This window comes from Lottia gigantea (genome assembly GCF_000327385.1).
Source record: "Lottia gigantea unplaced genomic scaffold LOTGIsca_124, whole genome shotgun sequence".
NCBI classification, from domain to species: Eukaryota; Metazoa; Mollusca; class Gastropoda; family Lottiidae; genus Lottia; species Lottia gigantea.
In genome coordinates, this window is record NW_008707309.1 from 498261 (window position 1) to 514973 (window position 16713).

Consider the following 16713-nt stretch of genomic DNA (forward strand, 5'->3'; position numbering starts at 1 on the left):
GTGCAAACAATGCAAAAATATGGAAAAATTAAAAAAAGGGACAGTGTAATTATTTATTTATTCATTATATAAAGTTAGAAAATTACTGGAATTTTGGGGGGGAGGGGGGATGTGTTTTGTTATGATTCCTCGTATATTGAGGATTGTTTATCGTATCTTGCTCTTGTTTGCACTTTTTAGTAAGGCTCTGTATTTAAAACCATTCAATATAGTTTTTATTTCACATTACACACAGTATGGTAATTTCAGAATCGAGATGCAAGAATTGACAGCAAGATGTATTGATTACTGGCAGACAAGTTGTGCTGAAGACAGAAAGAAAGCTGCTCAGTTGTACTCCGGAAATAAGAAGTAAGAAATAAAATTAGAACGCAATCCTGGAAAATGATAACAACACTTTGAATGATTAAGTGATAAAAATCAAGACAATTCCGTCAATCAAAATCTCAATGGCGAAATCGAAAGTAAAAGTAGTATAGTTGTAAGATCCTACAAAGAGAAGTCAATTTATAAAATTGTATGTCATGAAGTCAAAATGAATGTATTTGGACATGCTACGTCATTTTTACTTTCTAGTGCAAATCATAACATGTAGTACATTGTAAATAAATGAGTGAATGAATAATGAATGAATGAATGAATGAATGAATGAATGAATGAATGAATGAATGAATGAATGAATGAATTTCTCACATTTTTTAAATGATAGAATCTCATTAAATAAAAATTTATTTTATTATTAGGATGTATATTATCGTTATGAGAAAAATGACCGAAATTGAACGAGATTTAGTCGACCTAGAGGAATTAAGGAGAAAGTGTCAACATAAATTTTCCGAGGTAAAGGTTTAGGTCACAGAATTTAATTATTAGCTTTTATCATCACTGTCTCTTTAATATATCTAGTTATCTAATCAATTTACTCACCTTTATGTACCTTGTTTTTTTACAACCAACCTTCGTCTATTTTAAATTATTATACAAACCTGACTGTGTGTTACTCTTGCGCTCTCTCTTGGTTGGCAGTTCTAAATTAGAAACCTACTACTGAAAGACTCATTTTAGCTAGCTAGTTATTGCCAATTATTTCGTGCGAACGTCTCATAATTGTTGGGATTATTGATATTTTACTACACTGTAAAAGGGTACGAATAATCCGGGAAACATCGTTGTCACTAGGTTTGGTCAAGGTCAAACTGGTTGATGGCAACATCGCAAACTTATGTTATCCTAAGCTTTTTTTAGATTTAGATTTCTCTTGAACTTGATCATGATTTGCCAACGAGTCTCACTTAATTTGATTCTAACCATTAGTTTAATTAATTTAATAGATTTTATGGGTTTGCCATTTAGGTAGAGGGCACGTACACAATCTGCACAATCGGTTATTACAGTTATTTCAATTACACATAACACTACCGGAAATGGCGTTTTTTTCAACGTGATTTCCGGTGATAATGAAAACCTAGGTTGAAAACATTCTAATACCAATTTTATGTCACAAAAACTGACTAAAATTTTAGTTTTGGAAAAACACGAAGTCTGCAGAAAGTAAACAATTTGGCACAGTCCTGCATTCCTAGAAATTTTTGGCTTCCTGGCCTATAGCTTTAGTTGTCCGGCTGCTTTGGGTATTATAGTCTATCATTTGGTGTTTGTTTTGTGTGTTTAGAATGAGAATGTTTTGTAGTTTGTGACCTTTCGGGTGTTTCTGTTTTAAACTGTAGATTAAAGGATTCGAACCCACGCCACCGATCAAGCTGATTGTTATGATACGATTGTTATGAGATCAAAAGGTAACATTAATAGTGACATCCCTAGGGGTTAGCCCGATGCAATCGGCCATGCAATATTCGGGTTAACCCATGGATATAGTCGTTTAAATGTTTGCTTTACCAGCTGATAGAACTCAATATCAGCTATCTGTATAGTCATCTAAATATTTACTTTACCAGCTGATAGAGCTCAATCTCATTTTAAAAGATATTCCGATGTCGGTCCGGATATTCTCTCTGGTGGTAAAGCTGATATTAAAATATCTATATCAACTAAATTTATTTTCAGGAAAATCTGGCTTCAAACCTACTGAACATGATATAACATACACGCAACTTATAAAAGATACCATTTTTAGAAGGGGGAACCAATCGGTGGTTGAGAAAATAAGAAACACCTGAACCAATATCAAAACTATCGGAAATCCTATTATCGAAATAACATGAAATGTTATCTATATTGAAGAATTTTTCGTACAATGCTATTTGAACCTGTAATTTTACTATTATAGGCCTCAATTTGCATAATTTTCAACTTATAGTTATACTTTTAACAATTTTAAGCTGGACCCCAGTATAAAAGAATCGATAGAATCGAGATAAAATTACATTTTAGATAAAAGTCAAGGACAACTTTCTAGATTTATATTTGTCAGCTTTTAGGTCAAGATGATATGAGTGTTTTTTTTATTATTCACACTATCAAAATATATAATATTAGAGCCAAGGTCTAGAGAGAAGGTTAAGGTGAAAAACGTGCCATAAATGTTTAACCTGCAATCAATGTCAATCAATGTCAATCAATGTCAATCAATGTCAATCAATGTCAATGTTCAAGTCAAGGACTAATGTAATGGTTTTTTTCTGAATCTTATCTACTTATAAATAGCATCACAATATCACTCAATAATCAGTTTAATATTGTATCATTTTCAGCTAATAACAGATAACCCAATCTAATTTTCAAAGAATGATAATTGAATTTCATATTGCTAAAATGAAACCAAATTAATTCGAGGTCAATGTCAAGGTCATTGTCAAATTAAAGGTCAGAGTGAAAGTGAATGATGTTCTTATTTTCAGCTTTTGGATTAGTTGTTTATAATTAAAAGTATTATTATTCTAAATATTAAAATATTGATTATTCAGGACAACTTAAACCCAGTTAAACTCAGTTCACAAACCTAATAATGCTTTTATTACTTATGTTCGTTAATTTGGCACGCCAATTTGAGAGAGTTCGCATAGATAAAAATTATTATTTAGAATAATTTTCAATAAATTACTTTCAGTGTTAAAATAGCGCTCAATAATATACATTTTAGATAGATATAGAAATATTAAAACAGAACCTGAAAGATGTTGTTGTTACTCAAAGTTTCATGCTATATATGCGTTCGATTTTCCGGAGATGGCATCGCGTGAAACTGTGAGAAACAGCTACCTGTGTTTTTAGGTTCTGTTGTAATGTTTCTAGTATAATTTTCATATAACCCAGAATGTTTATTTAACACCAAAATATAATTTTACATTTCTCTTAAATGCCTCACCCTTAATCTTCATACTTATTAATTTTATTTGAATGTATTTTTTTATAGCGGGGTCCGGCTTGCACCTTATTTATAAAGCATGACACTATTAACCTATCGTATCCATATTCCAGTTCTGTGGGCTATAATGCATAGGATGTTGTACTATTGTCTGTTTAAGAATCACCTTACACAGGGTTTACATCACATAACTCTGGTCTATATTCTAGAGTGTGTTTCTCTGTTGTACTATTGTCTGTTTATAGAAACACCAGACATCACCTAACTCTATCTTATACAGTGTTGTCCACTGTTGTACTATTGTCTGCTTGGGGCTTTGGTTCTGAACTGAATGTTTGAGCGGCTTGGGTGAACATATACTTGAGGCACGTATATAGATAATACTTACAATTGCCAAACGTCAATTAAAGACTTAACATTGTTGAATGTAAAATTTAAAAATTCTTATTTAATGTGCATTTCATTTTTGTATTTACAGTTTTTAACAAAAATATTTGGAAACCACCAAGACCAACATAAGATGAAACTGAATGTGGCACCATCCAAAAGGTAGAGTCTATTTCTTGGTATCTAGGTTACAGAACATTTGCAATGTTTCATGCTAGTGTGTTATGCTATGCTATTTGGGAAATTCTTCAGTCCAGTTCCCAGCGATTCATATCGTAATTTATTTTGAATATTAAATTTGATAGGTTACCTTAAGCTGTGACGTCATCAGGTATATGTTCAACTGTTTAAATTCTAAGTTTTGGTAACTAGTCTAGACGCGTGATTGTTCAGAAACTGCTACCATACATAATAAGTGTCCCCTTTTTCAATTATGCATTTTTAAACCCACCTTTGCCTTATAGTTACTATGTTATGACCTTGACTTCAATCAGGTGTGACGAATGAATATGGTGTGGTGATTTTTGGATTAAAACTCGATTTCATTTCATTACAGCCTGATGGGTGCGCTACCAGAGTGTAAGCCAAGGGAGTTCAGTGTAAAAACTAGCAAAAGTTCGCCGTTGCCCAGGTAATAACAGATTTTTAGGAGACGTTATTCAGTGACCAATATCACTTCCAGTAGCTAGCCCTTTATTTAAATGTTAAACACAGTTTAACACTTCTACTGATTCCTGTTGTTATCGTATATACAGTAACAGAGTCTGGAGGTCGCTCTTGGTTCGCTATTAACATGGTGCAGAAAAGAAGGACGTAAAACTCCATTCATTTCATTTGGTTCGTTATTGTGCTTTGCTCGTTATTCATGTACGGATTTTCATGGTTTAGAATTTTACCGTCGCTGGTTTCTCACTCCTGTTCAGGAGGCGTATTTGTTTTACTCCTACTCCTTCATTGTTAATGAATAAACCAAGTACTAACGATCTGAACCGCAAAACAAAACCCGAAATCCAAAACAACATACTGGCGAAACATCGGTAGCAGCGAACTTTTCACACAAGGAAGTATATCAATCATAGGATCCTATAGTAACCTATCTTCTCTATCCTGTAAGCATTTTAAATTAGTTTTCTGTTTTTCAGGTCGCCAATAGAAGATATTTTAGAAGAAAGTAAGGCTTATTCTATAAAGTAAGTCTGCTAAATATTTTTACACCAAAAGACCAATATTTCACATTCCGAGCTGATTCAAAAACAACTTCTTATATAGATATATGGCACTTGGTACGTTAATTCATTAGCAAATTTCGTCTGTAACACTGCTTGGTGATTAGATAATTGTGAGACGAAATTCTGACCAGTGCTTTCGAGAAGAGTCTCATTCGCCTCTTGGTAAGAGTTAAAATGATCCTGAGTCAGTTGTAATATTTTAAAAAAAGCTTTGATTGATTATTCAATAACCAATAACCCGAATTCATCACGAAATCTCTTCTTTCTGTATTTCAGAATACAAGATTCCATAAACCAAACTCCAGTTCCCTACACATTAGATCAAGATGATATTGATTGTTTATCCCAGAAACAAACATCTGAAAACCAACCAGAAAAGAGTTCATCAAGCGCAAGTGAATCACTCGACCAGAAATCACCCGGGCACAACACGCCCTTTAACGAATCAACAGAGAAACTCTCACCTGGGATAGAAACACCCGGCATCCAATCAGTCAGACGGCAAGGATCATCCCGAAACGAGCCACGCGTTACCGTCTCAACCGTGAGACAAAAATCACCAGTGAATGACTCATTCGAGAAGCAATTACCCTTGATGCAAAAAACGCAAGGGAACGACTCATCTGAAAACCAATTACCCATGATGCAAAAAACCCAAGAGAAAGGGGCATCAGAGATACAGTCAAGTATGTCACCATCACCAGTTCACATACCGCCTGGGTTCCAAACAATGGGGCTATCCAGCTCCATTTCATACAGACTTTCAGCGTATGGGAAGCAACCATGTGAATCCAGTGACATTGTACAAGAAATAAAACCCTTGACTGATTTACGAACTTTTACAATTTCTTCGGAGAACACCAATCGGACTGAAAACTTGAATGAAACTAAACAAATTACTACTAATAAACATGTTTCAGGAAAACCACTGGAAATGGGTGGAGAAATTTCAAAAAATACGAAAGATCCAGAAATGATACGTTCACGGAAATCAAATCCTGCGTCCATGTCAAATCGTATCCCGAGTTTGTCAAATGACAGTGGATTTTGTACATTTGCGGGACCCAAGAAGGATATTGAAGAAGATGCTCCGAAAGGACATGGTTTGGAGAATCTAGAGGAAATCGATTCTTGTTCAATTGAATTATAAACTCAAACTGGGGGGACGTTTTGTCACCAATGTCAGACTATATTTTCCTCAATCTGATTTTCATATTATATGGGCTATATAATACATGGTGTATTACAATATAAGACCACCAGCTTTACCAACCTCAATACAAAAGCTATGAAACCATCAACATGTTCATAAATATGGGTGTATGCCCAATTGTCTGACTAACATCTACCAGTTTAAACATTCTTTAGTCTCCCATTTACCATCCACGTCTAGCTAAAGATTCAACCGATCCTTAACCATATCCGTTAAAGTCTTTAGCAGCTTGTGCTATTCTGAACTATAAAAGATGAAAGTTTGTAAGAACAATACCTTTATTTGAATGTGAAATTTCATTAAAAAAAATTCATCTATACTATGTCATTGGATACCAATCAAGACATTCAGGTTTTCTGCGAATAGTTATAAAAAAGAGCATCGTGTTTGTACGTAAATCATATCACTGGAATATGTGTATGTGAACTATAATGTCTACATCGTGTTAGTGTTGGTGTTATAGTTAACAGCACTGATTTGAAGTTATTGTTAACAGCACTGATTCTTACCAATGTGTTGGAGTTATTGTTAACAGCACTGATTCTTACCAATGTGTTGGAGTTATCGTTAACAGCACTGATTCTTACCAATGTGTTGGAGTTATTGTTAACAGCACTGATTTGGAGTTATCGTTAACAGCACTGATACAGTAGTGAGCCTATATATGTGGCGGCTATGTTAAACAGAAAACATGCTTGTTAAGATAAAAGGTATCGTGATCATTTTTTATGAAGACAAATTTAATCGTGTTCGATGCAAGTTTATAATTAATTCAGAATTATGATTGAAGTCCAAAAGTCTACAGTTATGATGAGTGGAAAACATCAGAAACAAGAATTACAGGTTTGAATAGCCAGATGAATCGTGAATTATGAAGATCCAGAATAAATGAATAGCTTTATAGTAAATTAAAGTGTAGAGTTTGATGCAAGTTTTTACTGATTATGAGTGTGTATTAAGTCCAACATTTAAGAAAGTGAAAATAACGGAATGCAAATAACCGGAATAAATAGATAACAGAAATGAACATCGGACTAAGATTAACTTACAATATGAGTAATCAACTTATGTGCCAGCTGATTTAAAAATGTTTGATGCAAGTGTTTTCCGGATAAACTGTGAATGAAGTCCCAAGTTCAAAGTGATGAAGAGTGGTAAACAACCGAATTAAAGGAAAATTCGTGAATAATAGAGATCCGGAAAAACTTAATAGCTTATCTATGTAGAAGTTAATTTTAACGTGTTTGGAGCAAGTTTTTAGAACTGAATGAAGTCCCAAGTCCAAAATTATTAAGAATGGAAAACAGCCGAATGCAAGAATGCATGTTTGAATAAAAGGATATTTTAGAGATTCTGAAAAAGGTAATATGCACAAATAAATACAAAGCCATTGAAGTCAAGCATCTGTGATATTTATCATCCTATTTAAATCATCCTATTTAAATCATCCCATTTAACACAATGACTACAATCACTCTACATCTAACAATTAAAATTGATTCAGTTTTTGATCAACTTTCAAGACGAGGATATTCATTTATTTCATTTCATATCATTTATTTATCATTAATCGTAACACTTTAACAAGTGTAAAATGGTCCTTGGTGACCAAAAATAGGGGTTTAACTTGGCAATCTTTAGGGCTACCATAGCGGTGAGATCAAGCGAGTTAAACAATAAAACCCTATATTAATTATTAATTAAAACAAATTGATACTTTTATACCTTTATTCTGTATTTCAATAGCAGACCAGGATTGCTTCCAGATTCACACAAAAGTCATAATTAGTTAAGTATAATGATCCAAAAAAAAAAAAAATTATAAACATGTGATAAAAAAAAAATTCACAAAAAAAAAAAAAATTCACAATAAAAAAAAAAAAAATACGATGATGAAAATGTTCTGAAATCATCAACAGCGAAATCAAAGATCATCGTTTTTTAATGATCAATATTTTAGTAGTTAACCCTAATTACATCTATATATAAAAGCTTTAAACTTGATGAAATCGGAAGCAAGCTTGGTCTGTTACTAGAATAAAGAATAAGGTTAAGTAGCGGACTGAGAAGTTCAAAATGAATAGGGATCTTTTCACGTTGTTGTGTCATTTAAAAAACAGCCAATAAAAAACAAAGAAAAAAAAAGAAAAAAAAGCAAAAACAATATCAAATTAAATGAAAATGATAATATCAGGAATCAAAGAAAAATACTCAAAATATTATAATGTGTAACAAAAAAGATAAAATCTGTAATACACAAAATAATCCATTATTATAATGATGACAATATATCTTTTTAAGTTTAAACAAAAATATAAACAAATATAAAAGAGAAAAAAAAATATGAAAAAAATAGAAAAAAATAAAAAAATAAAAATGAAATAAAAACGTGAAATTATCCCTGTCATTAGTGTGTTTTTTTTATTGATTTGGTTCCCCTCAACCCAGTTTCAATTCCAATACCATTCAAAGTGATGAATTGGTATTCTCTAAATTGGGAAAAGAAACCGAAGTGAGGTCATTTCAAATTGAAAGCTATAGAATAATGAAATTTACTATGTAGATGAAGTAAACTCTATGAATTTTTGGGTTTTGTGTAAGTAGTAAATTTAAACCGACCACAACAAACACCGGGCTATCCGAAGCAACACTACAAAATAGATGTATTTTCTGCTTGACGTGCTTGGTCCCGTTTTCTAAAAGAAAATGTGATTAATCTCACGAATGCAATAGTTAACGACCGTTTTATGGGTAAATATACTGGTCATAAAAATAACACCTTTCGGTAACATTCGGCTGTTTCCGTAGATTTAAATCTACATTACGTAGTGAAATTGTGCTAGCGTTCCGGAGTTCAACCGTTCAACGTTCATTGTAGGCCATTTATTAAATCTATTGCAGGGCGCTTACGTTTTTTTTCTTAATGCTCATTATATCAATTTTTATGGCCCGGTTGGTGTGATTAGGTGGATTTGATTTACTACGAAAACCCGTGTTTTGTTATTTTCTTTCGTTGTCAGTCACTTGTAAAGTTTGCTTGTCTCTACAACATCGTCTTTCAAGAAAAAAAACCCAGTAAGATCAGATTAAGAAAAATAGGCAATAGAAAATACTCTCCATAGTACGATGGTTGGTTTGTATACGACATCGTTTATTTTTTCAGTTTTGAATTAAAAAACTGGAATATTTTGAATTAAAAACTTGTATTTTCACTCGGTGATAATTCAATAATATTTAATAAAAAACACTTTTAAGTTTTTATGATAAATGATGTCGCATACAAACCACCGTACTTCAGAAAGAAACTTTTCTCCAGTTGATTATCAGATATAATTTTTGCAAATTATTAAACTTTCCAAACTTTTAATAGGATTTATGATATTTTTAAACTAAAAACTCTTGACTATATGATTTAGATCAATCTTCATATGATATGATGTTTAAAATTGGACAGAAGTGATATGAAATTTATAAGACTAATCTACTCATTTGTTTGTCCTAGACTATTTTTAAATTATTCAAATTCGAACCATATTGGTAATTAACACTTTAATACGATTCATTAATTTTACTAGTCAATAATTAACATTATATATTCCTAGAAACATTCAATACAAATAAATATCAATTTTTTCAAATATTTTTTCTGATATTTTGAACTGTAAACTTTAGAATGTACTGTATTGTAAATATTGTTGTTTTGTTCTATTATTTTATATTTCTATTTGAAACCGTCTAGACTTACAAGGGATTGTAAAAAAATGGAATAATTGTAAATGTCGATGGTACAAGTATATTCTTTTATTTTTAATGATGTATTTAGTAGTTTATTTGCTTCCTGTTTATTCATTTTTTTGTTGTTAATTTTTGGTTTGCATGTTCTGTATTCTATATTTAATATTTTATATGTTTAATATTCTATTTGTTTATGTTTTAGTGTGTTTTATACAGTGTATTATAATGATAATAAAATGTGATCGGAGACACTGATATCAGTTTGATATTCCAGTAAAACTGTGTAAAACTTATATTTTGCAATTAGTGACGTCATCAAACACTTATTACTGTGGAATTGCAAAAAAACGTGTTTTTCTTGTCGGTTTTATTAATACACAGGTCTGTCCTTTACTATCCTAGTAAACAAAATGTTTTATGGTTTTTTTATATAAGAATACTTTTATTTATATCATTAAGTGCCTTTGAAATAGTATATTATATCAGAACCTGAAACATGTTTCTCAGAGTTTCTCACTGTGCCATCTCTGAGTAACATGTTTCAGGTTTTGTTTTATTATATATATATGGCTCTACATCTGATGTATTGAGAACTACTTTAACGTTAAAATATTTTTTTATTTATGTAAGTAACAGTATTATGTTTAATATACAATTACGATTCTATAGTAGGCCCTATGTACACCTTCCTTTATTTACATATTTTAAACACATCTTTATTTAATGTTTTACAACATTAACCCAACTTTTAATGTATATTAAAATGTTTGACTACGTAATCACTATTTTTATTATTGTATTATTGTTGTTATTACTTAATAATGAAAGAAACTAAAAATATAATACCATAATAACTACTCAATCAGTGGTGGAGCGAGGTTCACGTCCGAAAGGCATGGGGGGGGGGGGGATTTTTGCCCGAAAAACTTGTTTAAGGGGCTGCGAGGAGTGGCCACTGAATTCAATGCTATTCAGACAAAAAAACATTTTTTTTACACAAACGAGATTTAATATTTCACGCAATTCGCTAGTAAGGCGGGAAATTATTGTATGTTTGTCTTGTTAATGTAGACATGTGTTAGTTTGATCACGTGGTTGTTACCTTCCTCGGTAACTGTTTGTATACAGTGATGGATGCTGAGGTACAAGAAGATATTAGCCGCGAGGTAAAAGAAGCTATATTCAGGTTTCACAGAATGATCTCCTAACCAATATCACAACACTTATGGATGCAAGATTATCGGTTTTCCAACAAAATATACAGGCCTCCCAGAAAGATATTTCAACATTACAGATGAACCGAATTCAAGACACAATATGTGATAAATACTCATTTCAACTCAAGGTTAATGAGAACTAGTATAGACACGAAACCAAAGTCTTAACAAAGCTGAGAGAAACTCAAACACAACTTGAACCAGGGCTAGACATGGGTAGTTTGTAGGTAGCAAAATCAAAATTAAAAGAAGTTATTGATTAAGTTATAGAAAGGCAGAAATTGATTAAGTTGGCTGACTCTTCCGAATTGGGATGGAAAGTCGTGTCGGAGTACGTCGCAAATCCAATCGCCGAAAACTCAAGAACGTGCTTAAAGAAAATGCAAGGCAGAACAATTGAAGAAGAACTACCCCTTATCAACGAAAAAATGTAGATGTTTTAGTTGCGGGAAATATGGTCACTGGGCGGACAATTGTTCCGAGAATAAAGAGAAGAAGTTAAGTACAGTTTACCCTTTTGAATGTTTGAAAACTTAATTAACGGTATTATACCGTTACCTAATGTCGATAGTTTTAACGGTTCACTCAGTCATAACACAGCAGAATTTTTGACACCGATTGGTAGGTTGAGAGAACACAGAGACGAATGGTAGTCTATCACTGACAATATTTACATTCTCGACGTCATCTACACACGGATTCAAAATTTCGTTTTAAACAGAACCAAATGATATTTCACCGAAAACTATCTGCATAGATATAATTTGGCCTACTATGCTTGCTATCACTCTTACGTTAAACAACGTTTTTCCATTATGTTAAACCTAAAATATCTTTCAAACATAGTCGGCCTTGTTACGAACATTCGGCCTAGTTCTGTTTCCCAAATATAACCCCACCACTGAATCTTTTGACAAGGAAACCAAATGCACTTTTCATGTGCGATTAGAAAGCCTAACTGATCAAGCTTACACCTGACTTCGAGAATCAAGTCGTGGCACTTTTCAAATTCTCGACCTATGACGGCATTGGTCCATGGTCAACTGTTCAGGCCAGTGAAAAGTCTTGTTTTGAAGTGAAAATTAAACCCTCTATATACTCAAAATACATCTCAGGCCATCTGTAATCCGCTGGCTTCTCTGGGACTCTGGCAGCCCTGAATCTCCAGCCTCAAGAGGGTCTTCGGGCCTCGCCTCGCAAAGAAACCTCTCATCCCCCCCCCCCCCTCCCCACCTCTAGACATATTCTAGATGTTCGGCCTAAATGACTGGAGGTAGTGAGCTATTTTACTAACAATTTTCGCAGTCAAATACATTAATACAGAAAGAGTATTTCTTTATGGAAAAGGTACGTCTGTGTAAGCAAATTAAAATATTAACTTACCCTACAAAAACAAAAGCACGAGTCTTGTCTATATTGTGTATCTTTTGAATTGTTTGAATCATACAAGGATCTGCCCGGATATTGCATATAAATGTGATGCAACACCTTCGCTCGGAACAGACACGCGTACAAGGTAAAGCTTTTAGCTCGTGCTCATACGATGTTTGTCATGAAAATGGAGAAATACATTTCGTAAATTTCGACGTGGTGAATCTCCACAGTTGGAGAGTGTCGTCACTTGGGATTCTTTGTATAAACGCTCGTATGACAAAGCTGAGTGTCCGCTGGAAAAGTTACCGCTTACTGCCTACTAAAAACTACCATCACCTGATATTTCGTATTATTCGTATGAAATGAAATGAAATGAATGGAGTTTTACGTCCTATTTTTTTGCACCATGTGGGCTAATGAAGACGGGCAATGCCATGTATGGTGCAATGAAGGACATTTTGCCAGGACCGCGGCATTAGCCTGCTCTTTTTCGATTTCCAACTGTCGAGGGATCTTTAACGTGCCCAGCCTGTAGCACACGGGACCTCGGTTTATTGTCCCATCCGAACGACTAGACGCTTTTTCCATGTCAGCCCCTCGTACCTGCATCACTGACAGGGGAAACCGGGTTAAAAAATCCGAAGGTATTATCTCGACCTATGCCGGGATTAACTTCAAAGGCGAGATTGGTTTGAAATTTACTGTCTTTTTTAAGAAATTGTGTGATTTCTGCATTTCTCATTGTTTTTATTGGACTTATAACTAAAACAGATGCAAACCTTTACCTGTATCTCCATCATGACTAAATTTAGAAACTGAGGATTTGGTGAATTTATTTATACCCTTGGCCCAGTGTTTAAATAGTAGGTCATACTTAATGTTAGAATGTACATTGTACTACTAATACAGTCTATACGGGAATACCAAAATACACTCAAATATTTCCATATCTATATTTACATCTATTGTTAAACTGAAATAATTTGTTTTCATACACAGGGTCGGTCACAGATCGTACAATGAATCGTCCTGCGAAGGAATAAAGAGCAGCAGGGGCCCATCTGTGATGATATAACTCCTGTATTTCTGAAATATTATAAAGATAGCTTGCCAAGCAAGGTAATATACACCCACTGGCAGCTTTGATTTTGAATAAAAATATTTAACAGTACAGTAACAATCAAGAATTGTGCCATCTAGAGTTTTAACAAGCTAAAAATTGAACGTGTTTTCAAGAACAAGGGCAATAACTCATACTACATATTTTTCGATTCTTCTGATTTTCAATAGGGTCCATCCTTTGGTGTTTACGGACACTAACACTAAGTTTCGTCAAAATTCATCAAGAATTGTGCCTTCTAGAGTGTTTACAAGCTAAAAATTGAACGTGTTTTCAAGAACAAGGGCAATAACTCATACTACATATTTTTCGATTCTTCTGATTTTCAATAACGTCCATCCTTGGGTGTTTACGGACACTAACACCAAGTTTCGTCAAAATTCATCAAGAATTGTGCCTTCTAGAGTGTTTACAAGCTAAAAATTGAACGTGTTTTCAAGAACAAGGGCAATAACTCATACTTCATATTTTTCGATTCTTCTGATTTTCAGTAGCGTCCATCCTTGTGTGTTTACGGACACTAACACCAAGTTTCGTCAAAATTCATCAAGAATTGTGCTAAAAATTGAACGCGTTTTCAAGTACAAGGGGAATAACTCATACTTAATATTTTTTGATTCTTCTGATTCTGATCAATAGGTGGTAACAAACACTCACACCAAGTTTAATTTCATGTGGGCGTATAAAAAGTATCTTGCTAAATGTGATGCAACACGCTCGATCGGAAAAGAAACATGCGCGTGCAACAAACAGTTTTTAGCTCGTTTAGTTTTTACGATGTTGCCCGTGCAAAATGGTGAAAGCTTTTTTTTTTTAAATTTTTCAACCGTATATGACGTCACAATTATAAGACCAACAGACATCTGATTGAAAATTGAAAAGATGAAAAAAGAGAAGCTACTACATAATATCAATATGATATAAAATTGTTTTTTTTGGAAAACCCCCTTTAAAACCCTGAGTTGATTTTCCTGATAACCTTGACCCAGTAATGAAAGAGTGGATCGTATGATTATAAATGAATGGAGTTTTACGTCCTACTTTTCTGCACCATGTGGGCTAATGAAGACGGACAACACCATACAGGGTGCAATGAGGGAAATTTTGCCAGGACACCGGCATTAGCCTGCTCTTTTTCAATTTCCGACTATCGAGCACAGTCTGTAGCACACGACCTTCGGTTTATTGTCGATGTCAGTCCCTCTTACCTGCATCACTGATAGGTGAAAACCGATTATAATTATAGACCACCCTATTGCTAGTAAGCCATTTACTGGTATTTATACACGGTAATACCAAATACAATCAAATACTAATTTGTGTAAACACAGAGTTCCAGTTTAACTTATTGACTGTATACTGTAGAGATCAATGACATATTAACTGAGATAATGTGTTGTTTACGATATTCAGTGGGAATTCTCAAACAGAAAAATATAGAAGGCCTACATCTGATTATGTAGACTTTGAATTATGTATAAATATAACCGGGAATTCCCGAATCAGTGCGTTCTACTTAAATATCTGTATGTAATCAGATAGGCCTATGTATGATTATTAAACCAAGCATGAATAATAAATGTTATATAATATTTTATACCATTACTTAAAGGGACATTTCGCTTTTTTTTTGTAGGTCGAAAAATTTATTTGCTCAAATTTGTGAAAACTATACACCAAAATCTAGAGAAATGTGCCAACTCCAGCCGTTAATTTTTAAACGCCAAAAATATTTTAAAATATTAAAAAATATTACGTAAGGTTTATAAGTTCGTTATGATTTTTGAAATCTGTTAGAAAACTACTGTACGGATTTGAATAAAATAAACGCCTAAATGTAGAGAAATATGTCTATGTATTCTAAAGATTTCAACTAATAATATCGAGCCATTATAAAGAAAAACACAAAAATAAGGTTAAACTGCTTAATTAACAATTAGTACTCTCGATGTTTAATTAACCCTTTTAAAACAAATTCAGTTTGATCAAGAAGATACAAAGATGCAAATTTTCTTTATTTCATTTTTCAGAAATTATGATTTAAGCCACAGAAATTTTTATATAGATTCAGAAATGATGATTTACTTCTACAGTATCTCAAACTATGAATTTCTGTTCAATATAGCCTATGGCAGTATGGCTGGTAAAATAAATTAGCAGCTGCCCCTTTAAGTATGAATTATTGATGCATCAGGAAAATTGAGTTGTGGAATTCCCAGATATTAAAATCCCTTCATTATTGGGGAAAATAAAAACTTCCTCTTTTCTCAAGTACAGGAAATAGAACATGAAGGTTATTTCTCCATGAGATTTCTGCATTTGTAAACATTCCCAAAATACAGAAGTCAAATATTGACAAAAGTAGCACAATGATGACTTAAAGGGGCATACTAGTTTTTTTTTGTTTTTTTTTGTAGGTCGAAAATCATTTTTTTCTTATATTCGTGAAAACTATATAATTAAATCTAGAGAAAATCCCTTTAACGTATCTGAAATTTTAAACTGAATAAATCCAGCCGTTTATTTTTTAACGCCAAAACATTAAGCATCCATATATTATACCTACTCGCCCGAAGAGGTAACTAATATGTCAGAGTCTAGACTGAAATATTTACATTTCTAGTATCACTCCCTTCAATGAACCAGTTACGCAAACTGGCGTTTATATTTCGATAAACTGTAGTTTGTCACGTGATACTATGACGTCGTCTAAGCACAACAATGGCGCAACCTAAGATTTGTGGCAAATTCAAGGAACCAATCATACAAAACAGTGAAAATTGTATTAATAAAAGTATCTGAATATAAATATACGAATTAAACGTTGATCTCACTAGCATTATTGGTTTGTAAACGCAATTGATCACGTGACAAACACACTTAAATGACTCCACTCTCTCTCTCTCTATGCAAATTTTCATCCATTTATATATTGTAAGAAAGCCTGTTGCACCCCCACCCCTCCACCTGGAAACGTCACTGCCTAGTCTGGGTATGTTTCGGTGTGTGTCATCATTAACAAGGTTGAACTAACATAATAAAAAATAAACAGACGATAAGCTTTATTTATATCATAAATTAAAACGAAAGTAAAATTAAAACGAAAGTAAAAC

General features: G+C 33.1%; 1 protein-coding gene across 1 annotated transcript; it reads left to right on the plus strand.

Moving 5' to 3' along the window:
- Positions 1–256: 256 nt before the first annotated feature.
- LOTGIDRAFT_237946 (hypothetical protein) lies at positions 257–6091 on the plus strand (the record flags this gene model as incomplete). The annotated part of the gene is made up of 6 exons (XM_009048561.1): positions 257–351; positions 744–840; positions 3804–3874; positions 4269–4343; positions 4855–4902; positions 5218–6091. The coding sequence occupies 6 exons, from the start codon at positions 257–259 to the stop codon at positions 6089–6091; spliced, it is 1260 nt and encodes a 419-aa protein (XP_009046809.1).
- Positions 6092–16713: the final 10622 nt, after the last annotated feature.